Source organism: Netta rufina (assembly GCF_964035555.1).
Source record: "Netta rufina genome assembly, chromosome: 4".
Lineage (NCBI taxonomy): Eukaryota > Metazoa > Chordata > Aves > Anseriformes > Anatidae > Netta > Netta rufina.
In genome coordinates, this window is record NC_140127.1 from 26801855 (window position 1) to 26820757 (window position 18903).

Sequence of the window (18903 nt, forward strand, 5' to 3'; positions counted from 1 at the left end):
ACATTCTCACATCTGCAGTAAGAAGCAGTAGTGTGTCTGTTAATGGGAGATTTCCTCTGCAGGTATTGTTTTGTCTGGCTTCTTAGAATGTGAATTGTATCATAAACCAGTGCTGTACCTATCTGTTGAAACCCACCCAGCTTCCTGTTGTAGAAATTCCAAGACTCTTCATGACATTCTAAAAAACACTGTAAATTGCTTATAATACAAAACAATGCTCGTCATTTACATCATAAGGAAATATTTACATTTTGCCCAAACTTTATTAATTTACATTACCATTGCATGCACTGAGTCAATTTCTACACACATAAGCTGACGAGTGCACTGTCAATGATATTAGGGGCAAGTAAGACATTGCACATTATTTAATGGGGCTTAGTAGGAACCGTCTCAGCACAGAAGGAAAAAAGAAAAAAAAAAAGAGTTTACTAGTATACACACAGTACACAGTGCACAGCAAGTCCAACAGAGATAGCACTTAGTTCAATGAATTCAGAGAGAACAGAACACCAAACCAAAGTCTGCCAAAAGAGTTTCAGATTAGATATTACAAGGAAAAAATAAAAAATAAACAGCAACAAAAAGAAAAACAACAAACTAGTAAATTGCAGACTTCATACTTTCTGTCATGTTAGAGGAGAGTGTGTATGTAGTCCATGTGATTCTACAGAAAAGAAGCTCCTTGTAGCAGTGAGTGAGATGTACCAGGTACTATTCTCGTAACAGTAGTAGATTAAATCTAGAAAAGCAGATCTTAAAGATGCCGTTACTTGAACAGGAAATATGTTTTTCTGGGAAGGGGAAAAGAATCAACCCAATTATATATATTTTTTTAAAAATTAAAGAAAACAGCTAACTTGGAAGGCTTACGTCCTGACATATATTCTCAGAGAACGTTCCAGGAGTGATACAGAATTGAACATACAGTAACACAAATCTATTGTCCTTGTTACTTTTCATTTCTAAAGGCTTGATATGATATTGAAACTCTCCTAAAACAGTTTTGCACTGTAACTTAGCCTTAATTTTTAGCCTTAAATTTTGGGCTATGACTATAAACTACCAACAGTCTATGTCTGTTAACACTCAGACATGTTTTAATTCCTCATTTGAAGTTAATTTGATTTTCCAGCACTTTGTCCTTCAGATGGCTCACATTTCAAGCCTCCATAAAATCAAATGATTCAGACACATGTATTCTGGGCATCAGCTGTTACCAGTGGGGGTGATACTACACATCACAATTTGTACTATTAACTCAGAATAAAGCATGCATGTGCACACGTGTATGCATATTTGTATATATGTATTATGGCCATCAAATAAAATACGTACTACAGGGAAATAATTTTGTGAAACGGTAGAGAAAATTAGTGAATAACTGAGAAAGAAAAGCAGAAGATTTCCTCTTCCTCTCCCCCCTCCCCTTCTCTCCATTCCACGAAAACTAAGAGAAAACTACATTTCTTCTAGGATTAACCCTTCACTGCTGTTCCTTAGTCCATATCTCACAGTCGCACTGCTGCTTTACAAAATATTCTGCTGCTAAGCCCTGCAGTCAAAGACTGTCAATGCAGCTCCTCAAAGTTCAGGCCATGCCCACATTGCAAAGGTCCTTCAGTTCAATGACACTCTTTGGGAATACCCAGATCTCAGAGAACTTTTCTGTCTTATCTTTCTTTTCCATGATAAAATCTCTTTCTAAATCCAAGCATATTCAAGCACAACTAGCCACCCTCTTAAAGCCAGGCTCAGACCCTACCACTGCCTTCCTTCCACCTGTTGACTGACTTAGAAACATTAATGCAAAGATCAAGCATTCTCAGCCTTTCAGCATCCACTTATTATTAAAGAAACTAAGACAGCACATAAGGGCAAACAGCAGCCAGAGAAAACCTGAAGTTGGAAGAAGACTTTTTGTTTGCTGAAATATAGGAGTTATCTTGCAAATCGGCTTCAAAAAATCAATGTGCCTTTCTTTTGGAGGGTCAGATTTTACTTGCATCTAAGACAGCTCATTTCTGTAAAGCTAGATTGGCAAAACTAGCATTTAGTGGTTGGGTGTTATGAAACTCTTCTGAGTACAATTTGGGTAATGGAATTTTGTGGGATTTTTTTCCCTCCTCAGTAGCATGCAAATTGCTCATTTTCTAAGAATAAAGTTTGCTTCAAAGTTTAGGCTGTGGGGCTCCCCTGGCTGGTCTAAAAGGAATTTACTGTTTAACTAATAAAGGAATTGCTGTAAAGCACAGTGTAGAGTATGGAAGGTGTGATAAAGAAACATTGTCTTTAAGGGGGTTTCATATTACCAGTGCTCAGCAGAAACATTTTTCTATTTACAGCTTGAATACAAACTCAAAGACCTAGTGAATCAAGAGATTATTTTTTCATATGACTCTTACCAGGTTCAGTTGCAGATCGTGGCTCTGCATATCACATCACAAGACGGGGAAACAAACAAGAAAAATGGAGTTAGAAATTACACTAATAAACAACATATTATTATAACATCCAACATCCAATTTAGTGGATGAACATATACTAAAATCTTGTAAGCAAGTACAGAACCTTTGCAGACACATTTCAAAATAAGTATGACTAAATGGTCTGCTGGTAGCAATAGTTCAATTATTACTACTAGCCATTAACCATTATAATGTGAGGAACAGAGGACTCTATCCAAAACTCAGTCCTGATAGACTAATTTCATGATAATTCCACCCCCCTATACCTGCCTCATATTAAAAGTAGCCCCCTCAGATTATTGTCTTACTTTTTTGGAGAATTCTGAAGTCTGGAGAGTCTTGAATTTCAATGCCCTGTCGAAACCACTTAACATGAATGGGAGGGGGTCCTCTGACCCTGCATTCCAGCACCACTACCTGTCCTTCAGAGGCTGTGGAGTTTTGTAGCTCCTGAAATAAAACAATCATAATTCAAATGAACCAGCAGTATTTTACATTAAATAAAAATATTTTCTTCCCTTTGTATTTCAACTTTATTTCTCATTTTACTTTTGCAATAGTACTATGAGAATTGCTTTCACTCTGATTACATTTGACTAAATAAGTTATTTTCAAATACATTCTTAACATGACTAAAGATGGAGAAGGTGCATAAGTATTTAATTCCTCATACCACAAGAAGCAGGCAGTTATGGTCTCATCTTTCATTCTTTATCCACAAAATAAATAAATAAATAAATAAATAAAATTCTGCAGCTAATCAATGCACACATTGATTGACTTGGTATGAGAAAGCAGCTTTGCTGCTTTCAGGTCAGCTTCTAGAACAGAATTGCTTTTCTTTTGAGCCATTTATAGCCATCCAAGCAAAATCTAATGACACAAATAAGATTAGGATATATTAGCATGTGTATGTGCACCTTCTGAAGCAAAATTATGGCTGTAATAAATTCTTACAGCCATTCTTTCCTTCATATGTATGAAGGAAAATGCAGATCTATAATGGAGATCACAATGAGAAAGGAGAACCACTATTTTAAGTAACAGAGTTGATGGGAGACAGTCACTATTTTTGCCTTTGTTATCTATCCGAAGATTACAAAGCAGTCTGTCTTACTCCCTTTCTAGTTTATTAATAAAGTTTTAGGTCTTGATGCAGCAAAGCATTTGAACTTTGGTCTAACCTCAGAATTATTGCTAGTTACTATTCATAGATCTCTATTTAATCAAATTCATAAGAATTTTGTAACGTGGACAACTAATTTTTTTGAGTTGTTCCCTGAAATTTATATAGAAAGAAATTTGTGTCAGGAAGCTGGATGAGTGTATTTTTTGTTGTTTACTTATGTTTTTTCCTTCCGTAAGAAAAGTGATTTTGGTTTAAACCAGTTAATATTGGATTTCAGAGACAAGAGAGCTGAGGACTAGGAGGCAAGAGTGGAGTTTTTCGTAGTTTCTGAGTGTGGGCTAGGCTTCTCCTATTTCCTACTCTTACTAAGATGTTGCCTGCCTGCTGACCTTGCAGCAACCACATTCTCTAATTCCTTGCACCTCCTTTATTCACTCTCTTGAGGTAACTGCAGTTATGTGTGCAGAATTCCAAGGAATAGAATCAGACCTTTCCTGCTATGAGAAAAGGATATGATGGATCCAAGATGGACAGTTTGGAACAGGGCTTATATTTATTTTAGGCAAAATAATTGCTGTTCCACATTAACTTTCAGTCAAATTGTTTTTATGAAGTAATAAACAGAGATTTTTTTTTTTTTTTTTAATTTCAACTTTAACAAATAGTTCCTGCTGTGGAAAGGATGGTCTAAGGGTACAATTAAAAGCGTGTTTTCGATTGAAGTTGCATCTTAGAGATCAGGGAAATAAACTGATCTTTTTGTTGTTATGTTTTCCTACCCAATTCCTAATTCTAAAGTTTGATTCAGGATGAATGTGAAAATAAATATTGACTTAAATAATTACTTAAGAATTACTGAATAAAAAATTCCCATCTAGCTAGCTTTATATTTTACAAGATACCCCAATGAAGAATATCTGATTTATTTATTTTTTAATTAACATAACTGGGTGGATTTTTTTTTACTTAAAACAAAGAAAAGTAATTGTTTTCATTATTTGTTCTGTCAGCTAAATAATTGTTGTGAATGATGCTATATCATGATTATGATGTGCAACTGGTGACTACCTCATTTGACTTTACAAAGATTTCTCAATGGAGAACAGTCATGGGCATAAGGCAAACCCATACAGAATATTCATGTAATTCTTATAGTGATTTTAACAGGGTAGAGGCATACAAACTTCATTGTGGCAGCAGAAATGGATTTTTTAGGGAGTCATTAATACCAAAAAAGACCCACCTATTGAAAATTGTACAAACATTTAATGTGAGCAAAGACTCCTGTTTTAGGATATAGTTTTTGATATTTCCTTCTGGACTATATAAGTATGATATAAAAATCATGATGGAAAAAAAAATACCTTTGTAAATATAGGTGCAGAATTGATAGGCTTAGATCCATCCAGATGATGCAGGTATGAAGTAGGACTTTGGACCTGCAAAGAAATGCAATACTATAAGAATGCAAAGGATGATGCTTTGAATAATATGACCTGCATATACTTATGCAATAATAAAAAAATCTCAAATGCACAGTCTTATTATGGTGTTCTTGTTATAGCACACTTGAATGACATCACTATTTCTCTCTGTTGTATTTCTGATATCAATATGTTTCTGTATTTCCAATGAGAACTTTGTACCCAAGTGTCTTCGCCTTGAAGTATTTTGTGTGTTTGATTCTTCTTAATATCATTCATATAAGTCCTTTGCACCAAAATGTTTTTGCATCTTCTGTTATTACATCCCTCAACTGATGTTGTAATAAATAAATCAGGGTACCTAAAACCTTATCTAGTTTAATCAAAGAAACAGAAAGTAATTTTAACATGTGCAGTCTAACAGTGATTTTAATTTTATTTGCATTTACTGATTTACATGTAAACCTCTAGGTCATCCACAGTATCATTAAAACATACCATAAACTAAAGAACATGGATTTTCCAATTTCTTCTCTAAAAGGCACAGAGAAATGATAGTAGTATTTAATTTAATAATCAAGTTGCATTCATTTGCAATTTAAATGAGTCACTATTAAGTGATATCCTCTGTAATTTTCATCATCACCAGATGTCAGCTGCTCACATTCTGTGGTGATACATGCTGCATAACAGTCCATATGTATATTTACTTTTATGCCACATTCACAAGACAACTATCTGACTTTTAAAAATCATAATTCTTAAGAGAATAACATAAGTTTACAGTTCAGTGGTATCATTCATTGAATTGACAGAGTTTTTCAGGACTTACAAATTTTGAAATAAATTTTTAAATATTTCTAATTAAAAAAAAAAAGTGTCTAAAAATACCTGCTGACTGGGCACAGAGATAGGTTGAATTACAGCTGTGGTGACTCCAGACTTTGGTGAAGAAGGTCCTATTGTCAAAGAAACAGAAGTGGTTTTCTTTTGGGCCCTGCAGAAAACAAACAAACAAACAAATAAACAACATCAGACAACTTTGTAAATATGAAATTGTAGAATATGTTACTTAGTGACCACTAAGCCAACTTGTATTTTCTGCATGTTCAATACTTTTATTCAAACTGGTGCTGATTTAAATCATATCTGTGTAACCGTCTTACATTTTTATTTTGACTATAAGGCAGTTATATATCTGATTATCAGTGAAAAGATCAGCACTAGAGAAAGCTTGAGTAGAACACAATCTTGGGCTAATTTATGCTTTCATAGTAAAAAGTACTCTTAAAAGATAAAAACTTAAATATATTTTGTTTCTTTGATTCTAGACCTCTGCATATTTCTCTGGAGGCACATGGCTAGGTGGTTCCAAACAAAGATTTGATTAACAGAAATTACTTCTAAATATGAAAAGTTGATTATCTACATGAGTTGTCCGTAAGGGTAGACTTCTCAGAGAATAAGCACATTAATAAAGTCTCATATCACATGAGATTAGAAAAGACAAGACATACACAAATACACTCCAGATGCTTATTCAGATGTAAAACTACCAAAGATTTTCCAGTGCCCCTCAGTAAGAAAATTTGAACAGCATTGGTTTTACTTTGCACACTTACTGTGGCATAGCTCCAGATTTTGATTTGAAAACTAAACTTTCACTCTCTGAATCTGTGGAACTGGCACCTGGAAAAGAAAATATATTCAATAATCTTTTACTGATGTCTTTGCTGTTTATATTCCAAAGGAAAAACTGTGCATTTCACTTCAAGTGACATGTACTACACACCATAAGTAAAGACCTTGTAATATATTGTTGAGAATTCTCTGTAATAAATTAATGCAGTTTTTATCTGATAAAACATTGTAACTATGTACTTCAGACAGTCACAGAAATCATGTCCATGTCAATTGCAAACCCAATTTTCCTAGGCTTTTAGCTGTATTCCTTGAAATAAAAAAAATATATATGATGAAAAAACTACTCTACTGGAAATGTACAATTTTATTTATTTGAATGTATACTTTAAGCTTAAGAAAACATATGGCTTGTATACAGATAATAAATCTTCAACCTTAATTAAGACTACTAAGTATAGAAAGACATTTCCAGACTAAACTTGCTATCCACTATTTCCACAGTTCAGACTATTTACATTGATCTATGCATAACATTTACATACTGGTGTTCCTTGCCAGTGGAAGTCTTGATACAATGTATGTGTTTGGAAATATCTTGAACTCACTTGAAGAAAAGATAAGAAACCATTTGTGCCCATTGTCTTAATTTTTTTAGTAACAACTGGGACTTCGAGCAATATTTATTCTAGACATTTATGCAGTACATATCATTCCTCGAAGGATTTGTGCATAAATATGCATAACTATATTTGTAATACAAATCATATACAATATGCATAGCACAGCATAGCTGGCATAGCATAGCACAGTGCAGCATAGCATAGATTGACTTACAGTGAAACAGAGCTTGAACTCAGGGACTCAAGTACCCCATTAGTTACAAAGTTTAGGCTACAAAAATCAAAGCAATAAGTACCACAGAAAAGGTAAGAAAAGAGAAGCAATGTCAAGTGAGCAAGGTAAATCTGTGTGAAAGTATTTCTCATGAGCAAAGGATAAACAAGTCTTGTGTGGTTAGGATTCCTGTATAGATGAAGGCGTGAGGCATCAAAGTCATCAAGATTATTAACATACAATACATTGTTTGAATGACAATCTGCTTCCCTTAAAGATCATAGGGGAGGAGCCTAACAGCTTGCACAATTAATTCTCTCTTTCAAAGTTAAATCTAATAAATCTTCAAGACAGCTCTTCCACACAGTAAAACAGCCAGATCTCAAAATATGATTTTTTCTTCACCGTATCTCTCTTCCTAGCTATTGTGTCTATAGTGCTGCTTCCAGAAGTAGTGCTGCTACTGTATCTGAGTATTTCTGTAATCAACATTCCCTCTTTGAAGAAAATATCTTACTAGAATCCATAAACTTCTGAAAAAGGCTTGGGAATTTTGCTATTATTATCACAGAACACAGTTCTGAGCATAAGAGAACAAAAGGAAGGAATCCCTATAATCCCTATCACTTTTGTCACTTTCAGCTCAATTATAGAGAAAAAAAAAAAAAAAAGCTTTATTAATCAAAAGCAATTAAATCATTTTGTAATTGTATCATTCAGATTTGCTACACATATTTGTTACATGAATTTATCTTTTCAATTAATTCCTTAATGAATTTTAAGTAGTTACAAAAATGGTAAAAGAATAGACGTTACTAATACCAAAACATCTGAAGATATATCAACTGAAATAAAAGTCAGATTTCAGTTAATATAATCATGACATAATACAATTATTCACATACCAAAAAAAAAAAAAAAAAAAAAAAAAAAAAGAATTTTACTTGTGGCTGAGACTAACTTTTTTCAGAAAAAAACAAATCTTGCATTATGACTAATTTTGAAGTCAAGAAAGATTTGGACAACTACTAGCATTTGATTCTGGACAAAACTAGTATGACTGATTTATAATCTGACTTTAAGTCAGTGTGCTGAATATGAAGAATTACAGCACATTCACCCATGACTGAGAAGGACTCATTTGGGACTGTCACATTTAATTGCATTTGGAGGAAGTTCAGAACTGACAACGGAATTACTGTTATCCTGAAAATCATAATCAGTAGAACTAGTCAAATCTCTTATTTATAGAGGCTATTTAAAAGCTACCTTATAGTAAAAGCTCTGCTTGTTCTTACTTTTCCATTTTTAATTTTCCTTTTACACCAAATATCAGTAATCTACCCACTGATGCTTGGAACATCCATTGACATATCTGAATTAATATGATGTGGTGTTCAAAACATATTGCATTAAAGGAAGGCTGGGAAACACTGTACAAATACCACTAAAGCAAATGCAATCTTAACATGCAGAACCACTATCAGAAGTAAACTTCAGCTTTGTTATTGTTTCATGTATGTGTTGAGTATCTTTTTATTTCACTTCTTACCTTCAATGAATATTTCAGCTGATGTACTATCTGAACCAAGGGGATTTGAAGCGAGACAAGTATAACGTCCAGTATCGTCTTCAAAGGCTTCTGCTATAATTAGTGAATGAAGTCCTCCACTTCCAGAATGGATTTGAATGTCAGGAGAATTCTGGAGTTCTTTTCCTTCACAGAACCATCTGTAGCCCACACACATTTAGAAAGACAAAGGAAAAAAAAAAAAAAGGAACATTAAAGATTGGTTCAGGCTCATCACACAAGAAGACACTACACTGCTGCAAAAATCTAAATTGCTATTGAAAGCAGCACATGGTGCTTTGAAGTCTTTAATGGCATTTGCAAAGAAATAACTTGCTGGCTTCAAATTTCTTAAAGAGGCAGTGAGACATTTCTGAGTGTAAGTGAATTGTACACACCTACAAATTAGAACTATTCCCTGTTCTATTCAGGTAGAATCAATGCTTTCTCCATATCCCATGTACCGGCCTGCTTTGACTGCACTCTAATCCATTTCAAATTATCTTGCTCCATCTTTCATTCTAATACTGACTGATTCTCCACAGAGGATGTTTGATTTTTGTCTATCATGCCCAGTCAACCTAATATAATCACATGGTACAGATTCCATCTTGCTAAACTTTAAACAGATTTAATCCTGCCTCAGAGTAGGAGAGTAAACTGTTTTCCTAGGCCTGGATTTTTATATATACATAACACATGCTCCCCTATAAAAAAGGGTATACTCCAGCAAAAATGCTGGTTTCAGGTACAGGCAAAAATAAATACATATCTAGGATAATTTACTGCTACATAAAAGCACAGCCTGCATTGTTTGTGTTGGAACAATAAAGAGTTTACCAACGGATCCTGCCTGGAGAGCTAGTCCCTGTCCTCAGCCTGCGCTGCTGCCATGAAGGTACCAGCTCCCATCTTTTGCTGTTTGATTCTCTCACATCAGCTACTCCTGTTCTCATAGGCTGCTCCCTGCTTAACCCATATCCCCTGAAGCCCAGCAAGTATGAGAAGTAGACAGGTCTTTTTAGCATTGGGTGGCTCTTTTTTTTAAAAGGGCTGCCTTGCATTTTTGTGAGGGCTGGTAGATCAGTAAGTCACTGAAGGAAAATAGTTCGGGAACTGCCTTCCTGCCATTTTCAAACTTTCCCTGCATCCTGAAAACAAATTAAACAAAGTAACCCCAAGGAGTTACAGAACTGTCCCATACTTATTTAGGAAAAGCTTGCAATGCTACAGGATGACAGCATGTAACAGCAATCAGCGAGCAGCCTTGAGAAATGAGCTGCCTTACTTTTATTGCTCCTTACTTTTTTTTTTCTTTTTCTTTCTAGTGAAGTATGCAGAACTGACAGAAAACTTTTCATAAAACTCTATTCTGAAAACAGTAGACTGTAAAACTTGAAAATTCGTGTTTATTTCAGAATGCAGAGTTAAGAAACCTAACAGATTTGCACGTAAGACAATTCCCCTTAATGACTCAGAACTGTGGGCAAGCCCTCTGTGTTTATGAACAATAGGCCTTTCATTCCTGAAGGCTGAAAAAAAAAATAAATAACAGAAATGTTGATAGTGACATTAAAACCATATGTAATTCTCTTCTGTAATTAAAAGCCCAGCAAGTTCCTTTTCTGCCTCTTATTGTGCCCAGAAAGTGCACACGGAGTATCATTTTTGGAAGGAACTAACAAACTTCCATTTGTTTACTCAGCAGACCCCTTTGGCCTACTTTTACAACTGTTGGGCTTGGAGACCAATTTATTCTGTCAGCTCAACTGCCAAAATTAACATTTCTCTCCCCCCTCCTCCCCATCCTTTCCTCTCCTCGTCACAAGCCCTCCCTCTCCCAGTGCGAGGACCTCTGCTACTATTTCTACTCACTAGACCTTCAGAGGCCTAACCTCCGGGAAGCCTTGCCTAAGTTACAGTTTAAACGATATGCACAAGAGAGAGGTTAATTCAATTTCTAGACAATCACAGACAAGAGCCTGTAATATGAGGCTCTACTTAACCATTGGTTCTATTTTTCTTTCCTTCCCAGAAACATCCTGCAAAGGAAACCCTCTCCTCCGCGCTTAATTATTTTCTCAGATCGATCCCATCTTAGTTTCATGTAACTTGGGCAGCTTTCCACTCTCTCCCAAATTCCACCCTCACAAAATGTTGAAGAAGCTGTGATAAGCACTTAACCCTAAAATAAAAAGCCCATGTACACATTTTTGTCAGGTGATGTTTAACAAGCAAGCTGCTTTCTCTGGAGGGCAAGTCCTTCACGCTTCCTCACTTCATGCATGTCTGCAGCTAGCCTCAGGCAGCAGGCCCTGTTCCTCAGCTCTTGTTGGACTGAGCCTCACTGCAGCACACCAGTGACATCCCACCAACAGCAAGCCCCGGCCTGCTACATCATGCTGCCTGCCACACGTTAGACTAACACGTTAACTATGCCATGCCATACAAAATTATCTCAGCCATCGTTAACGTGATGCCTGAGGACCGGAAAGCAGGCCCGACGTTTGACTGCACTGCTCATGGTGGAAAGAACCACTCGCATTCTTAACGTGGATGTGTTGAAATGAGGAATACTGGAATAGGTTTAGCTATATTCTCTTTCCCTCTCCAATTGTAATTTTTTTTCTTGTTTATCTACAAGTTGATAGAAGGAGAAGATTAATTAATGCAAGTTGCTTTTGGAGATTATATCAAAATTAAGTGAGCAAGAAAACACTAAACTGAAATATCCTGCAAGAACTTGCTAGTTGCCAGTTCAGTTCACCACAGCTTATGAAAGAAAAAAGAGCTAGCTAAGAAACCTAAATGAAGTATTTTTTGGCAAAACGCTGACTAAATTTTAATTTTCCATCTTATATATAAAGCACCAAATTGTTATCTACAGGCCTCATCAGCCTTACTGCCACCACATTTGGAATAGTCATGGTAAGAAGATTTCCTCAAGACTGAAAAGGGTTCAAAGACAAATATTTGAAGCATTTTCTCTTTCTGGAGAGGGATCACCAAAGCAAGCAACAAATCACTATCAAAGAGAGTGTGAGCCAAAGAAACCTGAAGGACTCATGGCTAAACACAGAAAAACAGCCACTAAGCAAGTCTGACAGGAAAATGCTAACCGGGACTAACTAATTGACTCATGTCCAGACTATTCCAGCCTACTGAACCTTGAGGGGATAGGAGGATTACTATCGAGGTGTGAGAAGATGATAATATTGCTTCTGGAGAGCCAAAAAGCCCCAGTCCAAACCAAAACCAAAAGACACTGGAAGTAACACAGGAATAAATCCACTGCCCATGCTTTGCAAAAAAGAGAATTCTCTGTATAGAGGACATTGGCTTAAAGATATGTCTATATCACAGGTTCTGGTTAGCTAAGTACAGAAGTGATCTACTTTTTATGCCTTTGAGAACCTACAACAAAGTGTGCAGACAGAAATGAAACAGGCAGAGATATTTTTGTATACATGTGTACATCACAGAATAAGGACTCGAGCTTGCATCCTAGGTTCGTTCCTGTAGACCATGTTAGCACTCATGCAAACTTGGAGAACTGTCCCCTTGAAAAAAAGATCAGTAAGTACTGTAATGATGCCAGAAGAAGACAAAAAGATCAAATAAAAGGAATATACATTTTCTGTAACTGGAATTTACTGTACCAGTCATTAACACTTGGGAAATTTCAAATTACACCGAATTTCTCTGATCTTTACTTCTTTCTTCTTCATTCTCTTTCCTCCATTTCTCTTCCTGTCTGCATTTGCTCTGTACTACTCTCTGCCTTTCCTGTTCTGCAGCTATGCTTAGTTCTGACCTATGCTGTATCTCCTGTACATTAATATGATAGCAATTAAGTATTTAATGCAGGCACTGAAACACAATCACTAGACTGGAAAGTCAATTCTCCAGGGAAGCAAATCAGAGCTATGTTGGTAGTGGGGGAGCAATGGTTAAGAGACTTGCTTTTCCCAACTCAAACTCTATTTAGCTTTTCCATTGGTTACATTATGGGATGACAGCAAAAACCAGTTAGCTGCCAGGTGAGAGGCAGTTCATGCACACTAACATCAGGTAGCAATTCACAAAATCTGTCTTCCGTTTTCACTCTTCTTTTCTTTATGCCCTCACAACCTCCATGTATGGAAATACATACAAGCACGTGTGTCTGGGATTTTAATGACTGTGAACAAAATATAAACAGAGCTGAACAGTACACTGACTGAGTGAGCACCAGGGCCTTAAGAAAAACAGTTCAGGGTTCTCTCTAATGCATAATCCTGCTGGAACTTGTGTTTTTGGAGAGTCACTGAGGAATAGAGAGGTTTTCTTTTCTGCACACTCTTAAAAGTTAATTTAAAATGGCAGCTGAAGTGAAACTTTAAGATATAGCCTTAGGGAAGAATTATAATAGTGAACTCTGACCACTACAAAAAGTGGAGAGAGATAAGTTGTGAATTAAAAAGTAATTTTATCCTTAGTGGTGTTAAGTATGTCCAGCAAGAGAAGTTAAACTGAAATATGTTAACATTGCAGAACTGGCAGAATCAGCATTCCCATCGCTACCCCATGGAACTTCCATTTTGTGAAGTCTCCATTCATGTTAAACTGCCCAATAATTCCTGACTGTAAAACATCACTACTTAAAGAATCATTATAATATTTTTAAAAAAATCATATTTGTCATAAGATTTAGAGTCCAGTAAACAGATAATTTCAGATGCTTGTTATTTACACACAGCTTTTTTTTTTTTTTTTTTAAACTATTGGTAAAACAGTATTTTTATGCCTTTTTGGAACAAGTTATTTGTAATGGAGCACCCTATCCAAAACAATTGTGAATATATTAATAATATAAATTATTTGAGTGAAGATATTTGGAACTATGACTACATCTCTTGGTAATTCTGCACTCAATTTAAGGTTCAGGACCAAATTCTCTGGGAATACCAATCTTTTTTGCTCCTTTTTTAATTTTTAAAGGAATTCTTACAGCAGTCCTACTTAGATTCATACATTTATTTTCTTATTGGAAGTCTTAAAGATGGGGCCTTAGTGTTGGAGAACAATAAACAGTAATTTAAAAAGATAAACTTTTTTTTTTTTTAATATTTATAATAATTTGACTCTACTACAGAAAACTACAGAGAATGAGTTAAAGATACAAAACTATTCTAACTCAGTAAAAATTAACTGATAGATTGAATGTCTCTGTATTAAACCTGCATTCTTATAAAAACCTAGAAGATATGCATGATACAATACAGTAATGGAATAACTGAATGTAAAGGAAAAACCAGGGAGATTAAAGAACAAAACTGAGTTATATTCCTTGTCTACCATGAACGAGTTTAATACTACTTTTTTCTTCATTGAAGCCAGAGATAATATACCATAATGAAAATAGCTTTATTTGGACATGTAATCCAAAGCTATTTCTTTGTGATTAATAAACTTTTCTGCTATAGGAGGCTGTGCAAGAGGTTATCGTAATGTTCTGTTCACTTCTGGCTACTCCTTGCAAGAAGAAGTTTTTTTTTTTTTTAAAAAATGGGTATGTAGACTTTTTTTTTAATTAATTTAATGTTAAATTCTGTGATTATAAGGAAAATATTTAAATGTTTAACAGAAAGCCAATGAAAATTATCTAACAACTTTCTTGTTGAACTGGCTTTAAAGCCTAGTAAATACATTTATGACGTAATGCAAAGAATCAAGGGAAGCGACGCGTGTCATCCATGGTATTCTGGTGCCAGGGCAAATGGTATTTCACAAATGCATTCAGTAGTATCCAAATGAGATATCATATTTCAGCTAATCCTGCTTCATCATGCAGAACAAAGGTATCTATGCTGTTCTTACTGAATAAATAAAGTTGCAAGGAGATAATCTTTCACAGGCCAAAAAGAAAACAACAACAACAAAACAAAAACAAAAACAGTCAATATTGAAGAAAAAGCTTTTAGGTTTTCTTCTCTAACCAGAATTAACAAATATCTTATGTTTATACACCAACTTCTTCTAAAACTTATTGTGTATTCTGCAGTTAGCCTTCATGTAGAAAATAACAGAATGTTGAACTGTATGCTGAATTACTCCTATTCCGTTCCTGAAGTCCAAAGTTTAAATCTTACCTCACATCATATTTTATCTTTGCCCTTTGCCCCAAAAGATTTATCTTTTTTCCTTATTTTTGCCCATCACCAAAACACAGAGTGGCTTATTACTCTCTATCTTTAGCTGCATGTTTTTTTTTCAAAACAAAGGTCTTGGCCACGTGTAGGTATAAACCATAAACTTCACAGTTTCAGAAACCTTACACAGAACTTTCTTTTCTGTATTTGAGCACAAGTTAGTGATATGTTCCTTTCAGAAGCAGCAATTTAACTGACAAACACGTGTGGATAAATAATTGATCTCCTTCTAGATGTGGTTAATCATCAGATCAAGGAAGAGAGAAAATACTGTGCAATTTAGTTACCAATTATGTAAAGCAAACAGCAGACCTTTTACTACAAGCATGTTGATTATTTACCACTCATGCAGATAGTTATTTAAAAATAACAAATCCTTCTCATTTCATTGAGTAACTTCTATAACTAGTGAATTCATACCGATATAAACTCAATTTTTGTGTGTTCATATATATAAATAAAATGCATGAATAAGTGCTTGAAAAGGAAGACAACAACCTTGCAGATATTAAAACCAAGAATAATTTATAGACAATTTAAGGTACTAAGGTTTTCTTGCTTTTATCTATAAGATGGACATTTTGGAGAACTGTTCACTCATCAGATAAGTGGTACTCTACTGTAGGTTAATTTAATGAGATTCTTTATAACAGTAATTTCCTTCAGTTCTACCTTACTGTAGAATGGGTGATTAACAATATTTAACGTAAAAATTTCCCTCCATCATTTTATGTTAGACAGTTCCTTGACACTTTGCTATTTTCTGAAACATTATTTTGGTTTTGGAAGCTTCAGCTCTGTGGAAAGATGTATTATATAATCTTTAGTTTGACTGAGAATGAGTTCTTAACAACTCAACTATACATCTGAGAAATAAGTCGTATTGAAAATGGGCATCATTGCTGGTGGACCTGCTTTCAAAGTATGCAAGGTGCATTATCACATTGAAGACAGGAATTTCAGAACAAAGCCACGATTTGGGAATTCCTAAAACTCTCCTGAAGTGGCTTTTGAGATGAAGTGTTGTCTGTGAAGAAATGGCTAGAGCGTCTTCACACAAACTTAAGAAATAGTTCAGCTGTCTCAGAAGTTAGCTGAGTTGTGGAACGATAAGTTGAAAGAGTCAAAGGGAGAAGAACTGCATTCCTCATCAGAAGTCAGAGTAGGGCACCTTGTTCAATTGAAGAGTCAAAAGAACTCTTAAGCTATAGCTCCACCACAGCTACAGCTTTGTACAACTACACCACAACTACAGTAATGAAAACACTCGCTCAATGACTTGAATCGTTGTGCTTAAGAACATGTAATTTTTTCAAGGCTTTTTTACATGGTGTCATTGAAATAAACTTACTTCAGAAAAAAAGCCAATACTGCCTCACAGCAAAATACCTGGAACTTCAAAAGGCCAAGTTGTTAAAGGTCAAGACCGAAAAATCTTTAAGATTAATGTTTAAGAACACATATATGTTTTCTCATTTTCATTAAATATGAGGTACTGCAAAATAACTGAACAGTTGCACATTCCCACTTGTTCTTAGCCACCAAATTACACGACATACTTAGTTTTGGAAAAAGATTTGGAAAACAATTGCTTTTTTCATAAATACATCAATAAAAACATCTGCAAACCCTCTGGGTTTCAGAGTTAAATCAAAAAATAAAAATTAAAAAATGGATTGTAATCTGAGTCTTCCATTTGTAAAATTGTTTAAAATGTATTAAAGAGGAAAATTCTTTGGCATTCTGACTCATCTATAAATGCAATTCTCCATAATGCTTTAATAAAAATAAAACAAAACCAAAAAGCAGGGCAGGAGATACAGAAAAGGAATGTTCATACAGTAGTTTTGTTGTGTATATATCTAGATTTCAGAATATTTTAGGCTAAAATCCATAGGTTCTATGAGCAGTGAGATGAAGAATTAAACTATTATTACAAATTAAAACAGGCAGTGTACATGCGGATAAAAGTGGACATTTTAATTTCTTTACATTTTACACAACTTTCTATTTTTTTCTTTCTAGGTTTCATATTTCTCTCAGATTTTTTTTTCTTTGAAAAAAGTTATATGTTTTTATACATTTTTATGTTCACTGCAATATAGGCAATAGCATGCTTCCAACCCAAATAAACATGGAAGCTGCTTCCATGTATCAAAGCACAAAGACAGAATGGTTCAAGAATGAGTAACTGCACTCCTGAAGTCTGACAATAGCTGACTGTACAGTTCTGCCCCTAGTATTATTGTAGATGCTTATATTTTTTTAAAAAATATAATCTAGGTTTAAATGATTATCATTTACAACCATTAATTTTCCACTCTTTTAGAGTTTTATACTCTTAGATGATTACCACAGAACTGTGAAATTCTCTATACAGAATTCATCACTGAACAACAGAAAATACCCAGCACATGAAACACACAGCATTTGCATTTAACTAGTTAATGTATAAGGAAGCCCTATAGTTTTAGGGCATGGAATTCCAGATACTGAGCAATAATTTCTTTCTTTCTGACAGGTAATTGAAGTGAACGTTTTTGTACAACTTCCTTCTTGGGCCTGGAATATCTTACCCTGAAATCAAAGAGTGGTAGACATTATCTGCATTTCAGATTGTTCCACTAATTCATTTGTCAGTATGTCAAACAGCCCCCTTCATCTGGTGTCTGTAGTTGTGCCAATAGAAATTGATTTACTTGCTGTTTTGTTTCATGAAAAGATTATCATCTCTTTCCAAAAAATCAGAATATAAGATTTCCAAAGTAGAGATGCTGCTCCATATTTTTCACCCTCTGGCTAAAGGAACCCTTTGCCACATTACTACTTGCAACAATGCAGGAAATATAAAAAAAAAAATTCTCTCCAAAATGGATTCCAAGGATAATCCAGAAAGCTCTGCCAGTTTTGTTTTCTATTGAGCTTCCTCAAACATTTGTTTAAAAGAAGTTATAGCAAGATCTCTCACACATTTTAAAATGCAGTCTTCAAATGGAACCAGCCCTGTATGAAGAGCTAAAGGTGGAAGAAGCATGTCAGAACAGAGTTACAGTTCAGTTCATCAGAAGAAACACATGAGCATGTGGCATTAGAGAAAACATCCCACTTCCATAGCAGTCTATTCTCGGCCTCTGAGTGTGCTGGAAAAGCCAACAACAACAGCATATAACACCTCATTTTATTCCACCCTTCCCTCCCCTCATTGGATCTTGCCATCGTGTTAAGTCAGACATACCCTCGTGTATTTTCACTAAGACCATTCATTCACCACAATTTCCCAGAGTGTCTAGCATGTGGCACCTATCTTACTGCATACGAGCACTGGAGCACCTGGTAACAGCAGTCTAGATGGGATCTGACGGTTCAGAGCAATGGTTCCCTCTCACCTATGCATGTCGGCAGTTGTGCAATGAATGCTCTGTCTTCCTGAGGCTGCCCAATAAAATGCTCCTCTAAAGGAAAGCTCTGCCAACAGGACTTTGAGCACTGCAACAGTAATGGAGCATGAGGTAATTAGATATGTTTTATTACTGAGAAACAGAGGTTAAGCACTTGGTCCATGGTCACCCGTGATATGCAAGAGCCAGGTCAGAACCTAGTTTCCACTGCCTGAACTTTAAGACCACCTTCCAGGTGCTGACTA

At 35.1% G+C, this 18903-nt stretch overlaps 1 protein-coding gene across 4 annotated transcripts in view; it reads right to left on the minus strand.

The window, feature by feature from the left end:
• PALLD (palladin, cytoskeletal associated protein) overlaps window positions 1-18903 on the minus strand; it is a 192617-nt gene that overhangs the window by 121164 nt on the left and 52550 nt on the right. For all 4 annotated transcript variants that reach the window (XM_084286645.1, XM_084286644.1, XM_084286647.1 and 1 more), the window contains 6 exons: window positions 9052-9230; window positions 6644-6710; window positions 5913-6018; window positions 4962-5036; window positions 2777-2918; window positions 2406-2429 (listed from right to left, as the gene is read on the minus strand). In XM_084286645.1, coding sequence (XP_084142771.1) covers window positions 2406-2429; window positions 2777-2918; window positions 4962-5036; window positions 5913-6018; window positions 6644-6710; window positions 9052-9230 — 593 coding nt within the window. The remainder of the gene's footprint in view (window positions 1-2405; window positions 2430-2776; window positions 2919-4961; window positions 5037-5912; window positions 6019-6643; window positions 6711-9051; window positions 9231-18903) is intronic.